At 41.4% G+C, this 26453-nt stretch overlaps 1 protein-coding gene across 3 annotated transcripts in view; it reads right to left on the reverse strand.

Moving 5' to 3' along the window:
* The window catches only part of blnk (B cell linker), a 164619-nt gene that overhangs the window by 8447 nt on the left and 129719 nt on the right, over window positions 1-26453 (reverse strand). For 2 of the 3 annotated variants that reach the window (XM_034185163.1, XM_034185165.1), the window contains 9 exons: window positions 19589-19619; window positions 19453-19507; window positions 19079-19139; window positions 18972-19002; window positions 18215-18238; window positions 12541-12623; window positions 12396-12427; window positions 12229-12290; window positions 11361-11444 (listed from right to left, as the gene is read on the reverse strand). In XM_034185163.1, the coding sequence (XP_034041054.1) occupies window positions 11361-11444; window positions 12229-12290; window positions 12396-12427; window positions 12541-12623; window positions 18215-18238; window positions 18972-19002; window positions 19079-19139; window positions 19453-19507; window positions 19589-19619 (463 nt within the window). Of the gene's footprint in view, window positions 1-11360; window positions 11445-12228; window positions 12291-12395; window positions 12428-12540; window positions 12624-18213; window positions 18239-18971; window positions 19003-19078; window positions 19140-19452; window positions 19508-19588; window positions 19620-26453 lie in introns of all 3 variants that reach the window. The other variant, XM_034185164.1, reaches the window with a different exon arrangement.

Raw genomic sequence — 26453 nt, forward strand, 5'->3', positions numbered from 1 at the left:
TCATTAGTGATTGATCTCTGCTGTCTTCCACAGCATGTCTTTTTCCTGATTCTCTCCCCTCAGCCCCAACCAGTCCCAGCAGAAGACTGCCCCTTCTTGAGCCTGGTTCTGCTGGAGGTTTCTTCCTGTTAAAAGTGAGTTTTTCCTTCCCACTGTCGCCAAGTGCTTGCTCATAGGGGACGTTTTGACCGTTGGGGTTTTTCTGTAATTATTGTATGACTTTTGCCTTACAATATAAAGCGCCTTGGGGCAACTGTTTGTTGTGATTTGGCACTATATAAATAAAACTGATTTGATTTTGATTTGATTTGATTTAAAAAAGCTTCAGTCAAAATAGCAAATGATCTTTTTACTCTCGTTTAACACTGTATAAAATGCATGTATATATGGTTTTATAATAAATGTGGTACTCCATTTAATTTACAGAAATACATTTTTACAGAAAGAATGTTTGTTGTGTCTGGATTCATTATCACGCATAAAACATTTCAGCTTTTTGCAGATGATGTGGTGCTGTTGGCTTCATCGTCCTGAGACCTCCAACACTCACTGGATCGGTTCACAGCTGAGTGTGAAGCAGCTGGGATGAGGATCAGCACCTCTAAATCTGAGGCCATGGTTCCCAGCAGGAAGCCACTGGATTGTCTACTCCGAGTAGGGAATGAGGTCTTGCTCTAAGTGAAGGAGTTCAAGTCTTCTTCATGAGTGAGGGGACAATGGAGTGGGAGATTGGCCGGAGAATCGGTGCAGCAGGGGTGGTATTGCATTCCTCTACCGTACTGTTGTGACAAAAAGAGAGCTGAGCCAAAAGGCGAAGCTCTCGATCTACTGGTCAATCTTCATTCCTATTCTCACCTATGGTCATAGGGGTTGGGCCATGGCCGAAAGAACTAGATCGCGGGTACAAACAGCTGAAATGGGCTTCCTTAGGAGGGTGGCTGGTGTGTCCTTTAGAGAGAGGGTGAGAAGCCCTAACCCTCTCTTGCTTGCCTCTACTGGTGGTTGGCTCTCACTGCGGTATTGTATCACTTCCTGTTCCGGAGCACAGCGGTGTTTTTCTGTATCTGTTAGCTGTTTAATCTGCGCAGTTAGATTGATCTAGTTACCTAGATTACGATTTGTTTCCCAGTGTAATCTTTACGTGCCTTAACTAAAGCAGTCCTTCTGCTGAATCACCTCTAAATTATTTACACATTATTCACTTTGCGTGTTTTTAGGAATCCGCTAGCTTAGCGTAGCTACTAGCTCTTAGCCAATTTAGCATGGCGGCTTCTCCTGTCTCTCCCGCACTTTTCTGCTCTGGGTGTGAAATGTTTAGTTATTCCTCGGCCTCCTTTAGCAGTAATGGTACTTGTAATAAGTGTAGCTTATTCGTAGCTTTGGAGGCCAGGCTGGGCGAATTGGAGACTCGGCTCCGCACCGTGGAAAATTCTACAGCTAGCCAGGCCCCTGTAGTCGGTGCGGACCAAGGTAGCTTAGCTGCCGTTAGTTAGCCCCTGGCAGATCCCGAGCAGCCGGGAAAGCAGGCCGACTGGGTGACTGTGAGGAGGAAGCGTAGCCCTAAACAGAAGCCCCGTGTACACCGCCAACCCGTTCACATCTCTAACCGTTTTTCCCCACTCGACGACACACCCGCCGAGGATCAAACTCTGGTTATTGGCGACTCTGTTTTGAGAAATGTGAAGTTAGCGACACCAGCAACCATAGTCAATTGTCTTCCGGGGGCCAGAGCAGGCGACATTGAAGGAAATATGAAACTGCTGGCTAAGGCTAAGCGTAAATTTGGTAAGATTGTAATTCACGTCGGCAGTAATGACACCCGATTACGCCAATCGGAGGTCACTAAAATTAACATTAAATCGGTGTGTAACTTTGCAAAAACAATGTCGGACTCTGTAGTTTTCTCTGGGCCCCTCCCCAATCAGACCGGGAGTGACATGTTTAGCCGCATGTTCTCCTTGAATTGCTGGCTGTCTGAGTGGTGTCCAAAAAATGAGGTGGGCTTCATAGATAATTGGCAAAGCTTCTGGGGAAAACCTGGTCTTGTTAGGAGAGACGGCATCCATCCCACTTTGGATGGAGCAGCTCTCATTTCTAGAAATCTGGCCAATTTTCTTAAATCCTCCAAACCATGACTATCCAGGGTTGGGACCAGGAAGCAGAGTTGTAGTCTTACACACCTCTCTGCAGCTTCTCTCCCCCTGCCATCCCCTTATTACCCCATCCCCGTAGAGACGGTGCCTGCTCCCAGACTACCAATAACCAGCAAAAATCTATTTAAGCATAAAAATTCAAAAAGAAAAAATAATATAGCACCTTCAACTGCACCACAGACTAAAACAGTTAAATGTGGTCTATTAAACATTAGGTCTCTCTCTTCTAAGTCCCTGTTGGTAAATGATATAATAATTGATCAACATATTGATTTATTCTGCCTAACAGAAACCTGGTTACAGCAGGATGAATATGTTAGTTTAAATGAGTCAACACCCCCGAGTCACACTAACTGTCAGAATGCTCGTAGCACGGGCCGGGGCGGAGGATTAGCAGCAATCTTCCATTCCAGCTTATTAATTAATCCAAAACCCAGACAGAGCTTTAATTCATTTGAAAGCTTGTCTCTTAGTCTTGTCCATCCAAATTGGAAGTCCCAAAAACCAGTTTTATTTGTTATTATCTATCGTCCACCTGGTCGTTACTGTGAGTTTCTCTGTGAATTTTCAGACCTTTTGTCTGACTTAGTGCTTAGCTCAGATAAGATAATTATAGTGGGCGATTTTAACATCCACACAGATGCTGAGAATGACAGCCTCAACACTGCATTTAATCTATTATTAGACTCTATTGGCTTTGCTCAAAAAGTAAATGAGTCCACCCACCACTTTAATCATATCTTAGATCTTGTTCTGACTTATGGTATGGAAATAGAAGACTTAACAGTATTCCCTGAAAACTTCCTTCTGTCTGATCATTTCTTAATAACATTTACATTTACTCTGATGGACTACCCAGCAGTGGGGAATAAGTTTCATTACACTAGAAGTCTTTCAGAAAGCGCTGTAACTAGGTTTAAGGATATGATTCCTTCTTTATGTTCTTTAATGCCATATACCAACACAGTGCAGAGTAGCTACCTAAACTCTGTAAGGGAGATAGAGTATCTCGTCAGTAGTTTTACATCCTCATTGAAGACAACTTTGGATGATGTAGCTCCTCTGAAAAAGAGAGCTTTAAATCAGAAGTGTCTGACTCCGTGGTATAACTCACAAACTCGTAGCTTAAAGCAGATAACCCGTAAGTTGGAGAGGAAATGGCGTCTCACTAATTTAGAAGATCTTCACTTAGCCTGGAAAAAGAGTCTGTTGTTCTATAAAAAAGCCCTCCGTAAAGCTAGGACATCTTTCTACTCATCACTAATTGAAGAAAATAAGAACAACCCCAGGTTTCTTTTCAGCACTGTAGCCAGGCTGACAAAGAGTCAGAGCTCTATTGAGCTGAGTATTCCATTAACTTTAACTAGTAATGACTTCATGACTTTCTTTGCTAACAAAATTTTAACTATTAGAGAAAAAATTACTCATAACCATCCCAAAGACGTATCGTTATCTTTGGCTGCTTTCAGTGATGCCGGTATTTGGTTAGACTCTTTCTCTCCGATTGTTCTGTCTGAGTTATTTTCATTAGTTACTTCATCCAAACCATCAACATGTTTATTAGACCCCATTCCTACCAGGCTGCTCAAGGAAGCCCTACCATTATTTAATGCTTCGATCTTAAATATGATCAATCTATCTTTGTTAGTTGGCTATGTACCACAGGCTTTTAAGGTGGCAGTAATTAAACCATTACTTAAAAAGCCATCACTTGACCCAGCTATCTTAGCTAATTATAGGCCAATCTCCAACCTTCCTTTTCTCTCAAAAATTCTTGAAAGGGTAGTTGTAAAACAGCTAACTGATCATCTGCAGAGGAATGGTCTATTTGAAGAGTTTCAGTCAGGTTTTAGAATTCATCATAGTACAGAAACAGCATTAGTGAAGGTTACAAATGATCTTCTTATGGCCTCGGACAGTGGACTCATCTCTGTGCTTGTTCTGTTAGACCTCAGTGCTGCTTTTGATACTGTTGACAATAAAATTTTATTACAGAGATTAGAGCATGCCATAGGTATTAAAGGCACTGCGCTGCGGTGGTTTGAATCATATTTGTCTAATAGATTACAATTTGTTCATGTAAATGGGGAATCTTCTTCACAGACTAAAGTTATTTATGGAGTTCCACAAGGTTCTGTGCTAGGACCAATTTTATTCACTTTATACATGCTTCCCTTAGGCAGTATTATTAGACGGTATTGCTTAAATTTTCATTGTTACGCAGATGATACCCAGCTTTATCTATCCATGAAGCCAGAGGACACACACCAATTAGCTAAACTGCAGGATTGTCTTACAGACATAAAGACATGGATGACCTCTAATTTCCTGCTTTTAAACTCAGATAAAACTGAAGTTATTGTACTTGGCCCCACAAATCTTAGAAACATGGTGTCTAACCAGATCCTTACTCTGGATGGCATTACCCTGACCTCTAGTAATACTGTGAGAAATCTTGGAGTCATTTTTGATCAGGATATGTCATTCAAAGCGCATATTAAACAAATATGTAGGACTGCTTTTTTGCATTTACGCAATATCTCTAAAATCAGAAAGGTCTTGTCTCAGAGTGATGCTGAAAAACTAATTCATGCATTTATTTCCTCTAGGCTGGACTATTGTAATTCATTATTATCAGGTTGTCCTAAAAGTTCCCTAAAAAGCCTTCAGTTAATTCAAAATGCTGCAGCTAGAGTACTGACGGGGACTAGAAGGAGAGAGCATATCTCACCCATATTGGCCTCTCTTCATTGGCTTCCTGTTAATTCTAGAATAGAATTTAAAATTCTTCTTCTTACTTATAAGGTTTTGAATAATCAGGTCCCATCTTATCTTAGGGACCTCGTAGTACCATATCACCCCAATAGAGCCCTTCACTCTCAGACTGCAGGCTTACTTGTAGTTCCTAGGGTTTGTAAGAGTAGAATGGGAGGCAGAGCCTTCAGCTTTCAGGCTCCTCTCCTGTGGAACCAGCTCCCAATTCAGATCAGGGAGACAGACACCCTCTCTACTTTTAAGATTAGGCTTAAAACTTTCCTTTTTGCTAAAGCTTATAGTTAGGGCTGGATCAGGTGACCCTGAACCATCCCTTAGTTATGCTGCTATAGACGTAGACTGCTGGGGGGTTCCCATGATGCACTGTTTCTTTCTCTTTTTGCTCTGTATGCACCACTCTGCATTTAATCATTAGTGATCGATCTCTGCTCCCCTCCACAGCATGTCTTTTTCCTGGTTCTCTCCCTCAGCCCCAACCAGTCCCAGCAAAAGACTGCCTATCCCTGAGCCTGGTTCTGCTGGAGGTTTCTTCCTGTTAAAAGGGAGTTTTTCCTTCCCACTGTAGCCAAGTGCTTGCTCACAGGGGGTCGTTTTGACCGTTGGGGTTTTACATAATTATTGTATGGCCTTGCCTTACAATATAAAGCGCCTTGGGGCAACTGTTTGTTGTGATTTGGCGCTATATAAAAAAATTGATTGATTGATTGATTGATCCATGAGGAGCTCGGAGTAGAGCCGCTGCTCCTTCGCATTGAAAGGAACCAGCTGAGGTGGTTCAGGCATCTGGTAAGGATTCCCCCTGGGCGCCTCCCTAAATCAAATCAAATCAATTTTATTTATATAGCGCCAAATCACAACAAACAGTTGCCCCAAGGCGCTTTACATTGTAAGGCAAAGCCATACAATAATTACGGAAAAACCCAACGGTCAAAACGACCCCCTGTGAGCAAGTAAGTAAGTAAGTAAGCTTTATTTATATAGCACTTTTCACAGACCAAGGTCACAAAGTGCTTCACACGATATAAATAGACAATAAAAACAACACATACAAATATAGAACAATAAAATAAATTAAAAAAAAAGCACTTGGCGACAGTGGGAAGGAAAAACTCCCTTTTAACAGGAAGAAACCTCCAGCAGAACCAGTCTCAGGGAGGGGCAGTCTTCTGCTGGGACTGGTTGGGGCTGAGGGAGAGAACCAGGAAAAAGACATGCTGTGGAGGGGAGCAGAGATCAATCACTAATGATTAAATGCAGAGTGGTGCATACAGAGCAAAAAGAGAAAGAAACACTCAGTGCATCATGGGAACCCCCCAGCAGTCTAAGCCTATAGCAGCATAACTAAGGGATGGTTCAGGGTCACCTGATCCAACCCTAACTATAAGCTGTAGCAAAAAGGAAAGTTTTAAGCCTAATCTTAAAAGTAGAGAGGGTGTCTGTCTCCCTGATCCGAATTGGGAGCTGGTTCCACAGGAGAGGAGCCTGAAAGCTGAAGGCTCTGCCTCCCATTCTACTCTTAAAAACCCTAGGAACTACAAGTAAGCCTGCAGTCTGAGTGCGAAGCGCTCTATTGGGGTGATATGGTACTATGAGGTCCCTAAGATAAGATGGGACCTGATTATTCAAAACCTTATAAGTAAGAAGAAGAATTTTAAATTCTATTCTAGAATTAACAGGAAGCCAATGAAGAGAGGCCAATATGGGTGAAATATGCTCTCTCCTTCTAGTCCCCGTCAGTACTCTAGCTGCAGCATTTTGAATTAACTGAAGGCTTTTCAGGGAACTTTTAGGACAACCTGATAATAATGAATTACAATTGTCCAGCCTAGAGGAAATAAATGCATGAATTAGTTTTTCAGCATCACTCTGAGACAAGACCTTTCTAATTTTAGAGATATTGGCAAATGCAAAAAAGCAGTCCTACATATTTGCTTAATATGCGCATTGAAGGACATATCCTGATCAAAAATGACTCCAAGATTTCTCACAGTATTACTAGAGGTCAGGGTAATGCCATCCAGAGTAAGGATCTGGTTAGACACCATGTTTCTAAGATTTGTGGGGCCAAGTACAATAACTTCAGTTTTATCTGAGTTTAAAAGCAGGAAATTAGAGGTCATCCATGTCTTTATGTCTGTAAGACAATCCTGCAGTTTAGCTAATTGGTGTGTGTCCTCTGGCTTCATGGATAGATAAAGGTGGGTATCATCTGCGTAACAATGAAAATTTAAGCAATGCTGTCTAATAATACTGCCTAAGGGAAGCATGTATAAAGTGAATAAAATTGGTCCTAGCACAGAACCTTGTGGAACTCCATAATTAACCTTAGTCTGTGAAGAAGAGTCCCCATTTACATGAACAAATTGTAATCTATTAGATAAATATGATTCAAACCACCGCAGCGCAGTGCCTTTAATACCTATGGCATGCTCTAATCTCTGTAATAAAATTTTATGGTCAACAGTATCAAAAGCAGCACTGAGGTCTAACAGGACAAGCACAGAGATGAGTCCACTGTCTGAGGCCAAAAGAAGATCATTTGTAACCTTTACTAATGCTGTTTCTGTACTATGATGAATTCTAAAACCTGACTGAAACTCTTCAAATAGACCATTCCTCTGCAGATGATCAGTTAGCTGTTTTACAACTACCCTTTCAAGAATGTTTGAGAATTTTTCCCTAGGGAGGTGTTCCAGGCACGTCCATCTGGGAGGAGACCCTGGGAAGACCCAGGACTAGGTGGAGAGATTATATCTCCACACTGGCCTGGGAACGCCTCGGGATCCCCCAGTCTGATGTGGTCAGTGTGGCCCGTGACAGGGAAGTCTGGGGTCCTCTGCTGGAGCTTTTGCCCCCGTGACCCGATCCTGGATAAGCGGTTGAAGATGAGTGAATGAGTGAAAATATTTCAGTTTTGTTGTTATGACAGTGCTACAACCCCTGGCAAAAATTATGGAATCACCGGCCTCGGAGGATGTTCATTCAGTTGTTTAATTTTGTAGAAAAAAAGCAGATCACAGACATGACACAAAACTAAAGTCATTTCAAATGGCAACTTTCTGGCTTTAAGAAACACTATAAGAAATCAAGAAAAAAAGATTGTGGCAGTCAGTAACGGTTACTTTTTTAGACCAAGCAGAGGAAAAAAATATGGAATCACTCAATTCTGAGGAAAAAATTATGGAATCACCCTGTAAATTTTCATCCCCAAAACTAACACCTGCATCATATCAGATCTGCTCGTTAGTCTGCATCTAAAAAGGAGTGAACACACCTTGGAGAGCTGTTGCACCAAGTGGATTGACATGAATCATGGCTCCAACACGAGAGATGTCAATTGAAACAAAGGAGAGGATTATCAAACTCTTAAAAGAGAGTAAATCATCACGCAATGTTGCAAAAGATGTTGGTTGTTCACAGTCAGCTGTGTCTAAACTCTGGACCAAATACAAACAACATGGGAAGGTTGTTAAAGGCAAACATACTGGTAGACCAAGGAAGACATAAAAGCGTCAAGACAGAAAACTTAAAGCAATATGTCTCAAAAATCGAAAAATGTACAACAAAACAAATGAGGAATGAATGGGAGGAAACTGGAGTCAACGTCTGTGACCGAACTGTAAGAAACTGCCTAAAGGAAATGGGATTTACATACAGAAAAGCTAAACAAAAGGCATCATTAACACCTAAACAGAAAAAAACAAGGTTACAATGGGCTAAGGAAAAGCAATTGTGGACTGTGGATGACTGGATGAAAGTCATATTCAGTGATGAATCTTGAATCTACATTGGGCAAGGTGATGATGCTGGAACCTTTGTTTGGTGTCTTTCCAATGAGATTTATAAAGATGACTGCCTATGGGGCTGCATGTCAGGTAAAGGCACTGGGGAGATGGCTGTCATTACATCATCAATAAATGCACAAGTTTACGTTGATATTTTGGACAATTGAAAGGATGTTTGGGGATGATGAAATCATTTTTCAAGATGATAATGCATCTTGCCATAGAGCAAAAACTGCAAAAACATTCCTTGCAAAAAGACACATAGGGTCAATGTCATGGCATAGGGTCAATGTCAATGAGCAGATCTGATTTGATGCAGGTGTTAATTTGGGGGATGAAAATTTCCAGGGTGATTCCATAATTTTTTCCTCAGAATTGAGTGATTCCATATTTTTTTCCTCTGCTTGGTCTAAAAAAGTAACCGTTACTGACTGCCACAATCTTTTTTTCTTGATTTCTTATAGTGTTTCTTAAAGCCAGAAAGTTGCCATTTGAAATGACTTTAGTTTTGTGTCATGTCTGTGATCTGCTTTTTTTCTACAAAATTAAACAACTGAATGAACATCCTCTGACGCCGGTGATTCCATAATTTTTGCCAGGGGTTGTATGCATAAAGTCTACTTTGGCAAGTGACCTGAGAGCAAAAATGGTGCCAGGACTGTTCTTGTAAAGAAAAGCTCTGTAAAGATTATACGAGGGCTGTCCGTAAAGTATAGGTCCTTTTATTTTTTCAAAAACTATATGGATTTCATTCATATGTTTATACGTCAGACATGCTTGCACCCTCGTGCGCATGCGTGAGTTTTTCCATGCCTGTCGGTGACGTCATTCGCCTGTGAGCACTCCTTGTGGGAGGAGTCGTCCAGCCCCTCGTCGGAATTCCTTTGTCTGAGAAGTTGCTGAGAGACTGGCGCTTTGTTTGATCAAAATTTTTTCTTAACCTGTGAGACACATCGAAGTGGACATGGTTCGAAAAATTAAGCTGGTTTTCAGTGAAAATTTTAACAGCTGATGAGAGATTTTGAGGTGATTCTGTCGCTTTAAGGACTTTTCACGGTGCGAGACGTCGCGCTGCGCTCTCAGGCAGCGTCATCAGCCTGTTTCAAGCTTAAAACCTCCACATTTCAGGCTCTATTGATCCAGGACGTCGTGAGAGAACAGAGAAGTTTCAGAAGAAGTCGGTTTCAGCATTTTATCCGGATATTCCACTGTTAAAGGAGATTTTTTTAATGAAAGACGTGCGGACGGGTCCGCGCGTCGGGACGCAGCTGACGCGGCGCGGCGGCACAGGAAAAACACCTCCGTGTTGATAACCATTTGTAAAATCCAGGCGGCTTTTGATGGCTTTCAGTGGAGTGAGTATATGAGAAATTGTTTATCAGCTGGACATGTTCCAACTTGTCCTCAAGGCTTCCAACAGAGGTGCTTTTCCTGTGGCGGAGCGTCGCGGAGCCGACGCTGCAATCCGCCTGCACGTCTTTCATTAAAAAAATCTCCTTTAACAGTGGAATATCCGGATAAAATGCTGAAACCTATACTTTACGGACAGCCCTCGTATGTTACAATTTTTTTCCAAGTTGATTTTTAGTGAGTAAATGTTAAATTAATTATTGAGATGCTTTGACAGAGATAATTAAATGGGACTGAACCATCTTATTAGCTGAGTTGTTTTCACCTAGTTTCCTCACACTGTAGCCAAACAGCGTAGAGGCTCATCTCCTCAGCTTTGGTGTGTGAGTGTGACCAGGCAGTTAACACAATGGGAAACATTAATGATGTAGTTGTAGTGTGGGTACCTGGTGATACAGGCATTTCGGGTAATGAGACAGCGGACCGGCTCACACATCAGGGAACTCAACTAAATTTGTGGGCCCAGAGCTCAATGTAGGGGTGTCAACTACTGTGCAGAGGACCGCCCTCTGCCCTGTGCTTGAGTGACTGCATGCAGGCAAGACAGCTCATGGAAGGACCAAACGTAAGGTTTTCCAGGGAGCTAGTTGGCCTGCCTAGAAGTATAATACGTACAGTGGTTGGCACTCTCACAGATCAGACATATAATGGTAATGAGACTCCAACAGGTGATTACATGTACAGCCTGTGGGGAGGAACCTGAGATGTCTCTCCACTTTTTGGGCTAGTGTCCTGCAAGGGGGTAGACTGAGGCAAAGGTTTTTGGGTTCCTTTATTTTGGAACCTGACCAGATTAGGAAACTAAAGTTAAGAAACCTGGTATCCTTTATCAAAGGTACCAAAAGGTTAACTAAGAAGGTTCATTTTGGGGGGAGCAATGGGCCCATTTGTGGCCTACACTCGGCTGGGCTGATAGTCCACCCCCTCTTCCCTAACCTAAACTAGTTTACAGGATTTCTTCAAGGATGACCGTGTAACAACAATGTTAAAAAAGTAAGTCCCTTCGACTGTTCCTTGTTTTCACTCCGGGTCGCCACACTGAGGTGGATCTTCATGTTGAATTGGCACAAGTGTAAATGCCCTTCTTGACACAACTCCATATTACATGGAGAAATGTGGCAGGGGTGGAGTTTGAATCAGGAACCCTCCGTACTGAAACCAAGTGCACTAACCACTTGGCCACCACCCCGGCAATGCCTGTGTCATAATGTTATGAGCGCGATAGTGAGAGTCTCACTTTATTTGACTGAATCAAGAGATGTTCAGCAGTCTTGCGATCACATGTTCTTGCATACCATGGCTTGTTATAGACACCTGCCTCCTGAAAACATGACAAAAGACAAAAATAAATACATAAATAAATAGATTAATTAAAAATGCTATATAAACATAATTAAAGTAGCATTTTGTTAGATAATGTGCTAATTCCTTATTTTATGTTAGTGATCAAGTATTTGCTTTTGTAATTTGTTTAGAAATGCTTGAAATCTGGTTTAAAGTTTAACCCCTTAACACCTATTGTCGCATATATGCTACAATATTTGACTCAAATATGCAACATACCAAATTGACCAGTATGCCTGTTGTCGCAAATTTGCAACATACCATTATTATTATTATAACATTATAACATAAATTATTACGAAAATACCAAAATTACTATTTATTTTTTGTGCAAAAGTGTAATTAATTATCTCAACATTATTTACCATCTACTTAAAGGCAAAAACACACACAAAACATTTTTTTATATACAGCTATATAAATTCAGGCGTTAAGAGGTTAAACATAAGAGTTAAGTTTCACTTCCATCAGGGAGGGCTCCCCCTGTCTGTGAGAGCCAGTAACATTAGAATTGTGAGACTAAACCACACCCACTGTAACACCCACATTGTATAAAAGTGTTGTACAAGCCACGTTCATGGACTTTCACAAGATGGAGTCAGTCTGTGGAGACCCAGGCCTGTTTTTCAACATGACTTTCAATAAATTCAAAATGAGGAATATAACGATTTGGTTTTTGGTAAAGGGCAATATATTACATAAAGAACTGGGAAAGATTACAATTTGTTACAATTTAGAAGTTAAGTGTTCGAAAGGCTCACCTTATCTTCATCTAACAGTCCAATGTCAACACCAACACGCCCTGTTTCAGTTTGGCTGGAGACTACAAAACACACACTGGAATTATGAGATTGTAGTTTAGAAAGTAGCTTTAAGGATTGTATCTTTAAAACCTACATCACATAAAGAAGCTACCAGTCAAACTTACTGTGGGGCTTGAACAACTGTGGAATAGGAATGCTGTAAAACAGGCAACAAATGCAATGAAAACAATGTAAATGCCAAACTGTTTCAATGCAACCAGAACATTAGAGCATATGGTTGAGCGTGAAACTGTGTGCTGTGTTTCTTACATTGGTCGTTTCATGTCGAGTGAATGTGTTTTGGGATGAGGATTGTGGTCCGTGTGGATCACTGGAAGTGTTCGGCCTGCAAAATGAGACACGATGAAACCATATTTGATATTTCTTAAATTAAAATTGAAGACAGGACAATGTGTTACACTCATTATTAAGCGCCTTGGGGCAACTGTTTGTTGTGATTTGGCGCTATATAAAAAATTGATTGATTGATTGATTGATTAAGGGACACGCATCACATCAAGGCCTCAAACTCTCTTTCATGCAGCGTGAAATGAGATTCCATCTGTAGATGTCTACCACCATGCCTTGCCAAATCACATGTACGGACACGACATAAGACAACGCTTCCTGATTGCATCACTACATCACAATCAGAGACAAAACTGGATCTACAAAGACTCCAATGTGGGGAATCAATCAGCTCTCTGATCGTGCCTGAATCTCTCCAGAACAGTGTTGCCATAGTTACTTTGAAAAGATACTTTATAGTTACTTCATTAGCAGCTGTGCACAACTTTATAACTAATGTAATGTAACCAATAAGGTAACTAGTAATCTAAGTTGGCTACTCTTAAGATGAAGTAATCAGCAAAGTAACTAATCAGCAAAGTAACTATTGCAAAGTAACTAATAGTAATGTTACTTTGCTGAGTACTAAATCTTAAAAATAACCAAGTTAGATTACTAGTTACTTCATTAGTTACATTCAGCAGCTCCCGATTAGTTGTCCGCAACTGCTAATGAAGTAACTGTTTAAAGTAAGTGTAAAATGTAACTGTAAAAAGTAACTAACTAATAATGTAGCTTTTCAAAGTAACTGTGGAAACACTGCTCCTGAACGTCTCAGTGGTAAACAGAAAGGCCAGCAAAGGACCAACATGGATAACTTGGTGTCCACTGTTCCCAAAATACTGCCCTCAGCCAGTGTCTATGTTAACCCATGATGTTTCATTATGTACATTAAGAGTATACTGAAAGTCATATTTTCCTGTTTTTGCCGTTGCAACAAACCTGTTTTGCATTAAGGAAATAGACTAAGAGTGATATCTTTCACTCGCTGGAAAGCAGCACACAACACAGTGCTGGTGTCGTTGCTAGTTTCCACCCAGTAAAGTTGACATTTTCATATACACCGCTCACATTCTTTAAATAGCACATACAGTGGCTTGCAAAAGTATTCAGCCCTTTGGTATTTCATGCATTTTAAGTTGTTTATGACATTTCAAATACAAAAAGTAAACCAGGCTTCTTAAAATAAAAATTTCTAAAATGATCTTCCTTAGACTCGAATTGAAAGTAAATCTCTACCACTTGATATAAATTAATTAAAAATATAAAAGCCAAGATGATGGGTTGCATAAGTAATCAGCCTCTTTGGTATAATACTTGTAAATAATCAGTTTAATTGCCAGTTTTCATCAGACAAGTCAGGGGATGGATGCATGAACATTTCCAAGTCGCTGAATACAGTGAGGAAAATAAGTATTTGAACACCCTGCGATTTTGCAAGTTCTCCCACTTAGAAATCATGGAGGGGTCTGACATTTTCATCTTAGGTGCATGTCCACTGTTAGAGACATAATCTAACAAAAATAAAAAAAATCCGGAAATCACAATGTATGATTTTTTTTTTTAATAATTTATTTGTATGTTACTGCTGCAAATAAGTATTTCAACACCTGTGAAAATCAATGTTAATATTTGGTACAGTAGCCTTTATTTGCAATTACAGAGGTCAAACGTTTCCTGTAGTTTTTCACCAGGTTTGCACACACTGCAGCAGGGATTTTGGTCCACTCCTCCATACAGATCTTCTCCAAATCTTTCAGGTTTGGAGTTTCAGCTCCCTCCAAAGATTTTCTATTGAGTTCAGGTCTGGAGACTGGCCAGGCCACTCCAGGACCTTGAAATGCTTCTTATGGAGCCCCTTCTTAGTTGCCCTGGCTGTGTGTTTGGGGTCATTGTCATGCTGGAAGACCCAGCCATGACCCATCTTCACTTGTCTTACTGAGAGAAGGAGGTTGTTGGCCAAAATCTCGCAATACATGACCCCATCCATCCTCCCTTCAATACGGTGCAGTCGTCCTGTCCCCTTTGCAGAAGAGCACCCCCAGACTATGATGTTTCCACCCCCATGCTTCACGGTTGGGATGGTTTTCTTGGGGTTGTTCTCATCTTCTAAACATGGTAAGTGAAGTTGATTCCAAAAAGCTCTATTCTGGTCTCATCTGACCACATGACCTTCACCCATGCCTCCTCTGGATCATCCAGATGGTCACTGGTGAACTTCAAATGGGCCTGGACATGTGCTGGCTTGAGCAGGGGGATCTTGCTGCCCTGCAGAATTTGAAACCACGACAGCATCATGTGTTAGTAATGTAATCTGTGTGATTGTGGTCCCAGCTCTCTTCAGGTCATTGACCAGGTCCTCCTGTGTAGTTCTGAGCTTTCTCAGAATCATCCTTACCCCACAAAGTGAGATCTTGCATGGAATCCCAGACTGAGGGAGATTGACAGTCATCTTGTGCTTCTTCCACTTTCTAATAAATAATCATAACAGTTGTTGTCTTTTACCAAGCTGCTTGCCTGTTGTCCTGTAGTCCATCCCAGCCTTGTACAGGTCTACAGTTTTGTCCCTGGTGTCCTTAGACAGCTCTTTGGTCTTGGCTATGGTGGACAGGTTGGAGTGTGATTGATTGAGTGTGTGAACAGGTGTGTTTTATACAGGTAACAAGTTCAAACAGGTGCAATTAATACAGGTAAAGAGTGCAGAATAAGAGGGCTTCTTAAAGAAAATTAACAGGTCTGTGTGAGCCAGAATTCCTGCTGGTTGGTAGGTGTTCAAATACTTATTTGCAGCAGTAACATACAAATAAATTATTAAAAATCATTCATTGTGATTTCCAGATTTTTTTTTTTTGATTGTGTCTCTCACAGTGGACATGCACCTAAGATGAAAATTTCAGACCCCTCCATGATTTCTAAGTGGGAGAACTTGCAAAACCGCAGGGTGTTCAAATACTTATTTTCCTCACTGTATTTCTTGAACTTTAATTACATCAGTTATGAACAGTATGGCACTCTATAGCAAGTCTGTGTGGAGTAGACATTCTCAAAAACTGAGTGACTGTGCAAGAAGGTGAAGAGTGAGGAAAGCCACCAAGACACCCATTTTGTATCCCCAGTTAAACAGCTTTGTGATGACGTGGTATAGAGGAGAGTTTTATTAAAAAGAAGACCTGAAAGTTCAGCTACAATTTGCCAGAAGGCACATCTGAGATGCAAGCCTAGATTTAATGCTTTGTATTATTTGTATGTATTTGAAATGCCATAAACAAATTAAAATACGTGAAATACCAAGGGGCTGAATACTTTTGCAAGCCACTGTAAGGGTCCCATGTGGGCGTTTTTATCTAAAACTGAGATATGGTCAAGTGCAAAGCTGGCATATTCATAGTTTCCACCTCCAGAAAGTGAGTGTTAGTCCAACAACAACAACAAAAAAAAGAAAACAAAACAACAACAAAACACATCTAAATTCCAATACAGTGTATTTCTAGTATATGGTATATGGTGGGTCTATGGCGGCATGTAAATGGTAAATGGACTGCATTTATATAGCGCTTTTCCATCTGTCTCAGACGCTCAAAGCGATTTACAATGATGCCTTACATTCACCCTGATGTCAAGGTGCTGCCATAGAAGGTACTCACTACACACTGGGAGCAACTAGGGGATTAAGGACCTTGCCTAAGGGCCCTTAGTGATTTTCCAGTCAGGGTGGGATTTGAACCAAGGATCCTCTGGTCTCAAGCCCAATGCTTAACCACTAGACCATCACCTCCCCCAGACCATGACCTTCTCTAATACATACATACATACAGGGATGTGCAATAGCACAGTATCAGACAGTGAAACTGAAATATACACAAAAATTATTCATTAATTTTCTATACCCCGTTTATTCCAGTTAATGGTCACGTGGGAGCTGAAGCCTATCAGTCACTGGGCGAGAGGTGGGGTACACCCTGAACAGGTTGCCGTTTATCGCAGGGCCACATATAGACAAACACATTTTCATGCTCACTCACACCTACGGTCAATTTAGAGCCACCCGACAAATGTTAACATTAAAATAAAATATCTAATGGAAAATCTCCCAAAAGGGAGTGGTCAGGACATTAAACATGTTTTGAAGACAAATGTGACAACCTGTGCTTTGACACAACAGCTTAAAACTAGCCGGTTACCCGCCCCAAGGCAGCTGTGATTCAGACTGAATCAAATGAAAACTTCATCTTCACCAACAAAGCTATCACCTCCCACCGATCCAGATTCCAGTTCCAGAGAACTCCTACGATGCGACTAAAGCTGCCTCAAGAAGAGACAACTGCTGCTATTACTACTAGTAATGCTGCTACTACTACTACTACTACTACTACTACTACGCCATGGCTACTGGCAAAAATGGAGAGGTAAAAAGTTAAAAGGAAACTTAATTCCACAGTTTTGTGCACCACAATGACTGGTGACCCTCTGACTGGCTTCAGTACACAATTTGCACTTGACTAATGAAGATGATACAGTCAACACTTTTTCATCCATTATCTTGACTGCAACTGGAACTTGACGTGCCCTAAAACGCTTGTGACATGCTGTTAATACAGTACCCTCAATGTCACAGTATCACTAAACTAGAATTAATTTAAAAAATATTAAACATTACTTTGATTAGACGAAGGCACAAACCAGAAATGGCACAAAACAATCCGGAAATGGCACAAAAAATCTGCCCATTGGGGAAAAAGCCACAAACCGGACAACATGGTCATAAAAAGCCACAAACTGATGGGAGACGAAGCCACAAACCAGAAATGGCACAAAAAAAATCTGCCCATGGTAGACAAAGCCATAAACCAGACAACACTGTCGTAAAAAGTCTCAAACCGATGGTAGGTTCTGTAACATTATTCAATTTTAAATTATTGTTTGATGATATATACACAGATAGTGAAGAGCTTCGCTCATTAATGTCAGCAACATCCAACATATAATGTGTGAAATACAAAGTGTTCCAATACTTTTGGAGGGCACAGTGTCCTAACCTTATGATGAGTGCAAAATGAGTGTGGTATTATTACTGTTTTATATAAGAATGTTTAATTTTCACTGTTGCTGCACTTTGTGTGAAATCATAGTCATATCGTATATCATATTGATATGACAATATTGAGATATGATAATTTGGCCATGTTGTACAGCCCTACTGTCAACTAGCTGAAAACTTTAAATATTAATTTACATCTACATTAAAAAAAAAATGCTTAAAGCGGCATGTAATTAGGGGAGACTGGGGGCAGAGCTCCCCCAGAAGCTGAAAGGTTTTTAGCCATTTTCCTGCTCCACCAAAGCATTTACTCAAAAAAAAAAAAAAAAGTCTGACATGGTGAGATGCTGAAGAGCTTCACTCTTCAGCATATACATATTAGTTACTTTTAGCAACTATCAATATCACTATCAATATTACACTAAAAACCACATCTGTCCTGACCTGAACAGAACAAACAACCTCCAAACCTTCAGTTTAATATGACTAATAATGTACACATGTTGTACATCCATTTGCACACTATATGTCAGTGAATGCATGTATTTTGTACTTACATTCTTTTGGTTTTAAATCTGGCTTCTGCAAAAAAAAAAAAAAAAGTCACGTTTAACCATTTTAAGCATCAAATATTGTTAGTTTAGCATCAACAGAATACAGGGTGTCTAAAAAAAAAAATGGACCCAAAAGTATATTGACAGCACAGAAAAAACAATCAATATTATCAGACATTTTCTGCATGACCATGTGGCTGAAGCATGTCATTTTTCTCCCCACTCCACAGTTTTTAGTTCAGTCTTTCCTTTTTGATATTTTAGTCCTTTATCTTTTATACTACATGATCAATGTAACCTCCTTGCCTGAAGTTTCCTAAGAAATAAATCATCCGTCTCCAGTTTTCCAGAAACTTAGCAAATTCAAGTCTCCTTGCCATTTGCTGGGGAGTATGTTTGCGCTGAGACTGAATTTGTATGGAAAGAGATGCAAGTCAGCCCTTAGGATGCGTTGCACAGAACTCAACGATTTTTGTTCTCTGAATTAGGGTCAACTGCGACATTTTTCCTGGACTTTAACATCTTGCAGAACAAACTTTAATGAGAAATGAAATGAGAAAAACACCATTATTTCCCATTAAAACCATTTCCTGGCATTCATATTTCAGAGTACTTTTGGGTACATTTTTTGACCTATATACAGAAAGGAGTCTAATCAGTCCTAAATCAGTCCTAAATGTAATCAGTCCCTTTGTGTTATTTAGAACAAGCATTCAGGATTAGCTGAATTAGCTCAATGCTTTATTACAAAATAGTCATACCGGTCTTAAATGTGGTGGTTTTGGTGACCTACTGAGAAAAACAGAGAATATGTAAGACATAAGAGGTTTATAACACTGAGGTTTTAGCAGAGTTGTCAGATACTTACTCTCTGGGCAAAGGTTTGGGTCGCACTGGGGGACGGTCATTCGTCGATTGAGAGCTGGAACCTAGAAGAGCACACGGTAAAATTAGAGGTTGCTGTGACGTAACATTTTATTGTAAGAACTAATAAATAAAATACTCTGAAAAGACTTTTTAAAAATTCATTTAGCTTATATGCACTTTTTAAAATACAGTAAATATTCAACTTCAGTAAAGTCAGTGAGGGGCAATTTGTAGAGGGTGCACATTCAGCAATGTTGTATTTTATTTTATTTTTGTTAAACAAGCTAGAATGATCCATAGAACCTCTCAGTTGGATGTGTTATGAAATTAAAAGAAAAAGAAAACCAGCCACGTGTGGCATGACACAATACTCACTGTTATCATCTGGATCACAAATTTCATACTCATCATCACCTGGGTGTTCCTGGACCTGGATCACCACAAATCCATGTTTCAGTTTCCAACTTTGCAAAGATCTCATTTAATATGATCTTCTGTTGTAAGTACTTACATGAGAAACAGGGGATTTGTTCATATTCATTCTAGGGAAAAATAAATTATTATTATTACTAGCAATTTTTGCATTTGTTAGTAGTTTTTTCTCATACAGTTTGTTTTGTCTTCCTCCTCCTCTCACTACACTACACAAAAAAGAACCGATCTGGAAAGGATAAGCAACAAGTTAGGGTAATAACAGATGTGGATGGTAAAGTGCTGACAAGTGATGAGAGTGTGTTTAGAAGGTGGAGGGAATATTTTGAGGAGCTGATGAATGAAGAAAATGAGAGCGAGAAAAGGCTGGATGATAATGAGAGAATAAATCGGGAAGTGCAAGAGATTAGTAAGAATAAAATGAGGGTAGCTATGAAGAGGATGAAGAGTGGAAAGGTACCCACTCCAGATGACATGATGTTAAGCGTTTGGGAACTGAGGACACTAATTGTTGAAGCTCTGTAGATGGAATTCTTTTCCTTTCTTGCTTGATGTATGACTTCAGTTATTCACCAGTCTGGGGTCTCCGTTGTATTTTGTGCTTCATAATGCGCCACGCATTTTCAATGGGCAACAGGTCTGGACTGCAGGCAGGCCAGTCTAGTACCCGCGCTCTTTTACTATGAAGCCACGCTGTTGTAACACATGCAGAATGTGGCTTGGCGTTGTCTTGCTGAAATAAGCAGGGACGTCCCTGAAAAAGACATTGCTTGGATGGCAGCATGTGTTCCTCCAAAACCTGGATGTACCTTTCAGCACTGATGGTGCCATCACAGATGTGTAAGTTGCCCATGCCATGGGCACTAACACACCCCCATACCATCACAGATGCTGGCTTTTGAACTTTGCGCTGGTAACAATCTGGATGTTTTTTTCCCTCCTTTGTCCAGAGGACACGACGTCCATGATTTCCAAAAACAATTTAAAATGTGGACTCATCAGACCACAGCACACTTTTCCACTTTGCATCTGTCCATTTCAAATGAGCTCGGGCCCAAAGAAGGCGGCATCATTTCTGGATGTTGTTGATGCATGGCTTTCACTTTGCATGGTAGAGTTTTAACTTGCACTTGTAGATGTAGCGACAAACTGTGTTAACTGACAATGGTTTTCTGAAGTGTTCGTGAGCCCACGTGGTAAGATCCTTTACACGATGATGTCGGTTTTTAATGCAGTGCCGCCTGAGGGATCAAAGGTCACGGGCATTCAGTGTTTATTTTCGGCGTTGCCGCTTATGTGTAGAAAGTTCTCCAGATTATCTGAATCTTCTGATTAAATTATGGACTGCAGATGACAGAATGCCTAAATTCCTTGCAACTGAACGTTGAGAAACATTGTTCTTAAACTGTTGGACTATTTTTTTCATGCAGTTGTACACAAAGTGGTGATCCTCGCCCCATCTTTGCTTGTGAGCGGCTGAGGGATGCTCATTTTATACCCAATCATGACACTCACCTGTTTGTAATTAACCTGTTCACCTGTGGAATGTTCCAAACAGGTGTTCTTTGAGCATTCATCAACTTTCCCAGTCTTTTGTTGCCCCGTCCCAGCTTTTTTGAAACGTGTTGCTGGCATCCATTTCAAAATGCGCAAATATTTGCACAAAAACCAAAAAGTCTATCAGTTTGAACATTAAATATCTTGTCTTTGTGGTGTATTCAACTGAATACACACTCAACAAAAATATAAATGCAACACTTTTGGTTTTGCTCCCATTTTGTATGAGATGAACTCAAAGATCTAAAACTTTTTCCACATACACAATTTCCCTCAAATATTGTTCACAAACCAGTCTAAATCTGTGATACTGAGCACTTCTCCTTTGCTGAGATAATCCATCCCACCTCACAGGTGTGTTATATCAAGATGCTGATTAGACACCATGATTAGTGCACAGGTGTGCCTTAGACTGCCCACAATAAAAGGCCACTCTGAAAGGTGCAGTTTTATCACACAGCACAATGCCACAGATGTCGCAAGATTTGAGGGAGCGTGCAATTGGCATGCTGACAGCAGGAATGTCAACCAGAGCTGTTGCTCGTGTATTGAATGTTCATTTCTCTACCATAAGCCGTCTCCAAAGGCGTTTCAGAGAATTTGGCAGTACATCCAACCAGCCTCACAACCGCAGACCACGTGTAACCACACCAGCCCAGGACCTCCACATCCAGCATGTTCACCTCCAAGATCGTCTGAGACCAGCCACTCGGACAGCTGCTGAAACAATTGGTTTGCATAACCAAAGAATTTCTGCACAAACTGTCAGAAACCATCTCAGGGAAGCTCATCTGCATGCTCGTCGTCCTCCAGTTCGTCGTCATAACCGACTTGAGTGGGCAAATGCTCACATTCGCTGGCGTTTGGCACGTTGGAGAGGTGTTCTCTTCACGGATGAATCCCAGTTCACATTGTTCAGGGCAGATGGCAGACAGCGTGTGTGGCATCGTGTGGGTGAGCGGTTTTCTGATGTCAATGTTGTGGATCGAGTGGCCCATGGTGGCGGTGGGATTATGGTATGGGCAGGCGTCTGTTATGGACGAAGAACACAGGTGCATTTTATTGATGGCATTTTGAATGCACAAAGATACCATGACGAGATCCTGAGGCCCATTGTTGTGCCATACATCCAAGAACATCACCTCATGTTGCAGCAGGATAATGCACGGCCCCATGTTGCAAGGATCTGTACACAATTCTTGGAAGCTGAAAATATCCCAGTTCTTGCATGGCCGGCATACTCACCGGACATGTCACCCATTGAGCATGTTTGGGATGCTCTGGACCGGCGTATACGACAGCGTGTACCAGTTCCTGCCAATATCCAGCAACTTCGCACAGCCATTGAAGAGGAGTGGACCAACATTCCACAGGCCACAATTGACAACCTGATCAACTCTATGCGAAGGAGATGTGTTGCACTGCATGAGGCAAATGGTGGTCACACCAGATACTGACTGGTATCCCCCCCAATAAAACAAAACTGCACCTTTCAGAGTGGCCTTTTATTGTGGGCAGTCTAAGGCACACCTGTGCACTAATCATGGTGTCTAATCAGCATCTTGGTATGGTACACCTGTGAGGTGGGATGGATTATCTCAGCAAAGGAGAAGTGCTCACTATCACAGATTTAGACTGGTTTGTGAACAATATTTGAGGGAAATGGTGATATTGTGTATGTGGAAAACGTTTTGGATCTTTGAGTTCATCTCATACAAAATGGGAGCAAAACCAAAAGTGTTGCGTTTATATTTTTGTTGAGTGTAGGTTGAAGAGGATTTGCAAATCATTATATTCTGTTTTTAATTTACATTTCACACAATGTCCCAACTTCATTGGAATTGGGGTTGTGCAAGGATAGTGTGACAGTAGTGAGATGCACAGTAGGAATGACAGATTCATTTGTGGGGTTATACCAGACCTGGCACCAGACACAGATTTGTGGAGGAGCCTTGCATTGCTCTGAAGGGAGCACTTTTTTAAAGGCCAGAAGTGTAAAGTCCTATTTAATCAGGGGGTTCTCCCCTGGGATATTTAAAAACTTGAACTGTTGAATATGCATTTATAACATAGTTTGAGATGGAAAGAGCAATCTTCTCATGTCTGACTCACGTGAACAAAGTACAGGGCTGTAGAGCAAGCATAGGTTAAATGCATGTAAGCGCAGTTTAAATGCACCTCTAACATTGGGCTACTGAATAGGATTTAAAAAGTTCATGCACCTCCTTTATGCACTAAATACAAGTATAGGCTAAACATTCTTAAGAGACTGTTTATTACTGTTACCAGCAGGGCACGCGACTCATACCCAACATGAGTTATCCGTAACGGTGAAATTCACAGTTTCTTTCACTGTCTCTTTCACTCTCTTCTAGGACCCTCCATGGTCCTTGATTAAAGAAACGGCGTATATCTATATTTTAGTTTTTTATTTAGTTTTTTCACTTCTCACTCTCTTTCACAGCTAGTTCCAGTAGTCAACACAAATAATTTCTGTTTTATGTTTCTGTTTTACCCAGATCATTTTATGAACCAATCAAATCATTCACCATTATTTTAGTAAAAATCAGATGAAGCACAGTGAGTTTTTCCAATATTATTGTGAATCATCTATATTGGAATTTGTACAAATTGTAATCATGGTAGCCTGTGATTTTTTTTTTTTTTTTTGGTGGTTGGTGACTGACTGACAGGCTTGTCTGTCCAGGGCAGTTCCAACTGACTCAGAGGGTGGGCAAGGCACCCTAAGGCCAGCCCATGATGCCAGTTATGGATTACACGAAGGATCACCTTTGAGTCTTTTCTTGTTTGCAGTGGTGATGGACAGGTTGATGGATAAGATCCGATAGGAGTTTCCATGTACTATGATGTTTACAGACCGTTGTGATCTGTAGTACGAAAAGAGAGCAGATTGAGTCTAGTCTGGAAATGTAGAGATATGCTCTGGAGAGCAGGAGAATGAAAGTCAGTAGGACTGAGTACATGTGTTTGAATGAGAGGGAGCCCAGTGGAATAGTGCAGTTACAAGTAGTAGTAGTAGTACAAGAGGTGGTGAAAGTAGATGAGTTTAAATACTTAGCGTCAACTATCCAAAGTAATGGAGAGTGTGGTAGAGAGGTGAATAAGAAAGTACATGCAGGATGGAGTGGGTGGAGAAAGGCGGCAGGAGTGATTCGTGGCAGACGAATATCTGCAAACGTGAAGGGGAAAGTTTACAAGACAGTAGTGAGACCAGCTATGTTGTATGGCTTAGAGACGGTGGCACTACAAAAAAGACAGGAGGCAGAGCTGAAGGTGGCAGAACTGAAGATGTTGCAATTCTCTTTGGGAGTGACGAGGATGGACAGGATTAGGAATGAACATATCAGAGGCTAGCTCTGTTTGGAGACAAAGTTAGAGAGGCAAGATTGAGATGGGTTGGACGTGCAAAGGAGTGACCCAGGGTATATAAGGAGAAGGATGCTGAGGATAGATCCACCAGACAGGAAGAGAAGACGGAGGCCAAAGAGGAGGTTTAAGGATGTGCAGCTGGTTCGTGTAACAGGAAGATTCAGAGGACAGGTTGAGATGGAAATGATTGATTGGCTGTGGTGACTCCTAATGGAAGCAGCCGAAGGAAGAAGAAGATGCTGTCTGCAAAGAAATAGACATTAAAGTAAAAGTAAGAATCACTGCATTTTTTTAAAATATTGCATGTTCCCTATCATTCCAACTTTTCCTGATTTGGTGTTGTAATTATGCAAGAAGAAGCAGAAACCAGCCAAATAAGACCAAAAAAAAAAAAGAATTGGCGAACCATGAAAAATTCAATCCACTGTTGGGAGGGACACACGGTCAGACAGGCGTGAACGATCCCGCGACAACAGTTTTGTGCACTCTCGTATGCGCGTGCATGAACACAGTGGGAGGACATACATCGTGCGCACACAGCAGCAGCAGCGATTATATGCTGGACATATTATTTATGCTGTGCATTAATCAACAAAAATGTGTCAGCACAAAATAATGTGCGTGCACAGAACATCATAAGAATGAATGTACTGTTTAAATGTAAGACAGTCATGTTACTGGCCATGATTATGTTCTCACTGTATAAACAACAACAACCCCCCCCCCCCCCCCCCCCACACACACACACACACACACAAAAACACAACTGCACTTTTTAAGATTTAATTCTTGTTATACAATACAAGAATTATCTTCCTCCTGGACATACATAAGGAAGTAATGAACTGACATGGATGACTTTTTCTTCCTTTTATTTTTTACATGAATGACCTGATGCGCTCATGTCATGGACACATGAGCCGGCTCCACATGTCCCTCTGTCCAGCATGCACTGAAGCGCTGGTGACCGCATTGCAAAGGTTATATGTGATGTGATTTATTACAATGTGAGGAGAGCCCGCCGATGCACCCGCCTCGTGGTGGCGTCTCGTTAGGTGATATTCTACATGGCATGATATGTATTCCCCAGCAGTGTGTAGTGATTATGCAGTGGTCAGGTGCAGCTTTGACTGCATGCACATCGCTGTGCACACTGAGATGTGGCTGGGGCGATCCAGTTTGTTTTTATTTTTCCCCATGTCGTCATCATTTGCAGACACACGTGCAGCACTGTGCCTTGCACATGGGTGAGTGGAGCACATGTGACAATATCTACCCTATCCCTATCTTTGCGTTGTGCTGACGTGGTGGTCAGCTGTGATGTGGAGCGGTGCACGCTGCAGGTCCGCAGCACTGGCCACGGCCGGTGGTCAGCCCCATCCCTGCTTGATTTTGAATGTCATCCAACCCATGACGTGAGTACATGTCAACCATGGTCCCCTGACAAATGCATAAATCTAGTGTGTATGTGCATATGTGACCATGTCAATCAATACATGATCGGCATACGACACCCCCACCTTCCCATTGAAACAACATGCTCACATAGATGGACTCACAGCTACAACCTGTGGGTTCATTGAGCTGACCACGCTGATTTTTCTGTGAGGCTGTCAGTCAGGCTGACATGACAGACAGAACGTGTTGATGCTGCAATCGCGTGTCACGTGACATGCCTGCCTGGTCGGCTGGCACACTGGCACTGTGACATGCAGCTGGGCTGGCTCTTATTGTCATCTCTGTTGTGGTGGTGTGGGTTTGCGATATGCCATGGTGTTCCGCAGCTGTTAGCTGTGCCATCATGGAAATGACAGCCATCTAGCTTTGTGGACTTTGGTGACGATGATCACACTGCACTGCAGCCACATCTGTGACCTCAGCCGCACCTCGACTATAGGCTCGTGGTGTGGGGGGATTGACAAACTCACATGCCATCTGTATTGCGGCAGGGGGGCACACCGCACACTCGCATGCCATTTGTGTTGGGGACACACACA

Source organism: Thalassophryne amazonica, chromosome 13, assembly GCF_902500255.1.
Source record: "Thalassophryne amazonica chromosome 13, fThaAma1.1, whole genome shotgun sequence".
NCBI classification, from domain to species: domain Eukaryota; kingdom Metazoa; phylum Chordata; class Actinopteri; order Batrachoidiformes; family Batrachoididae; genus Thalassophryne; species Thalassophryne amazonica.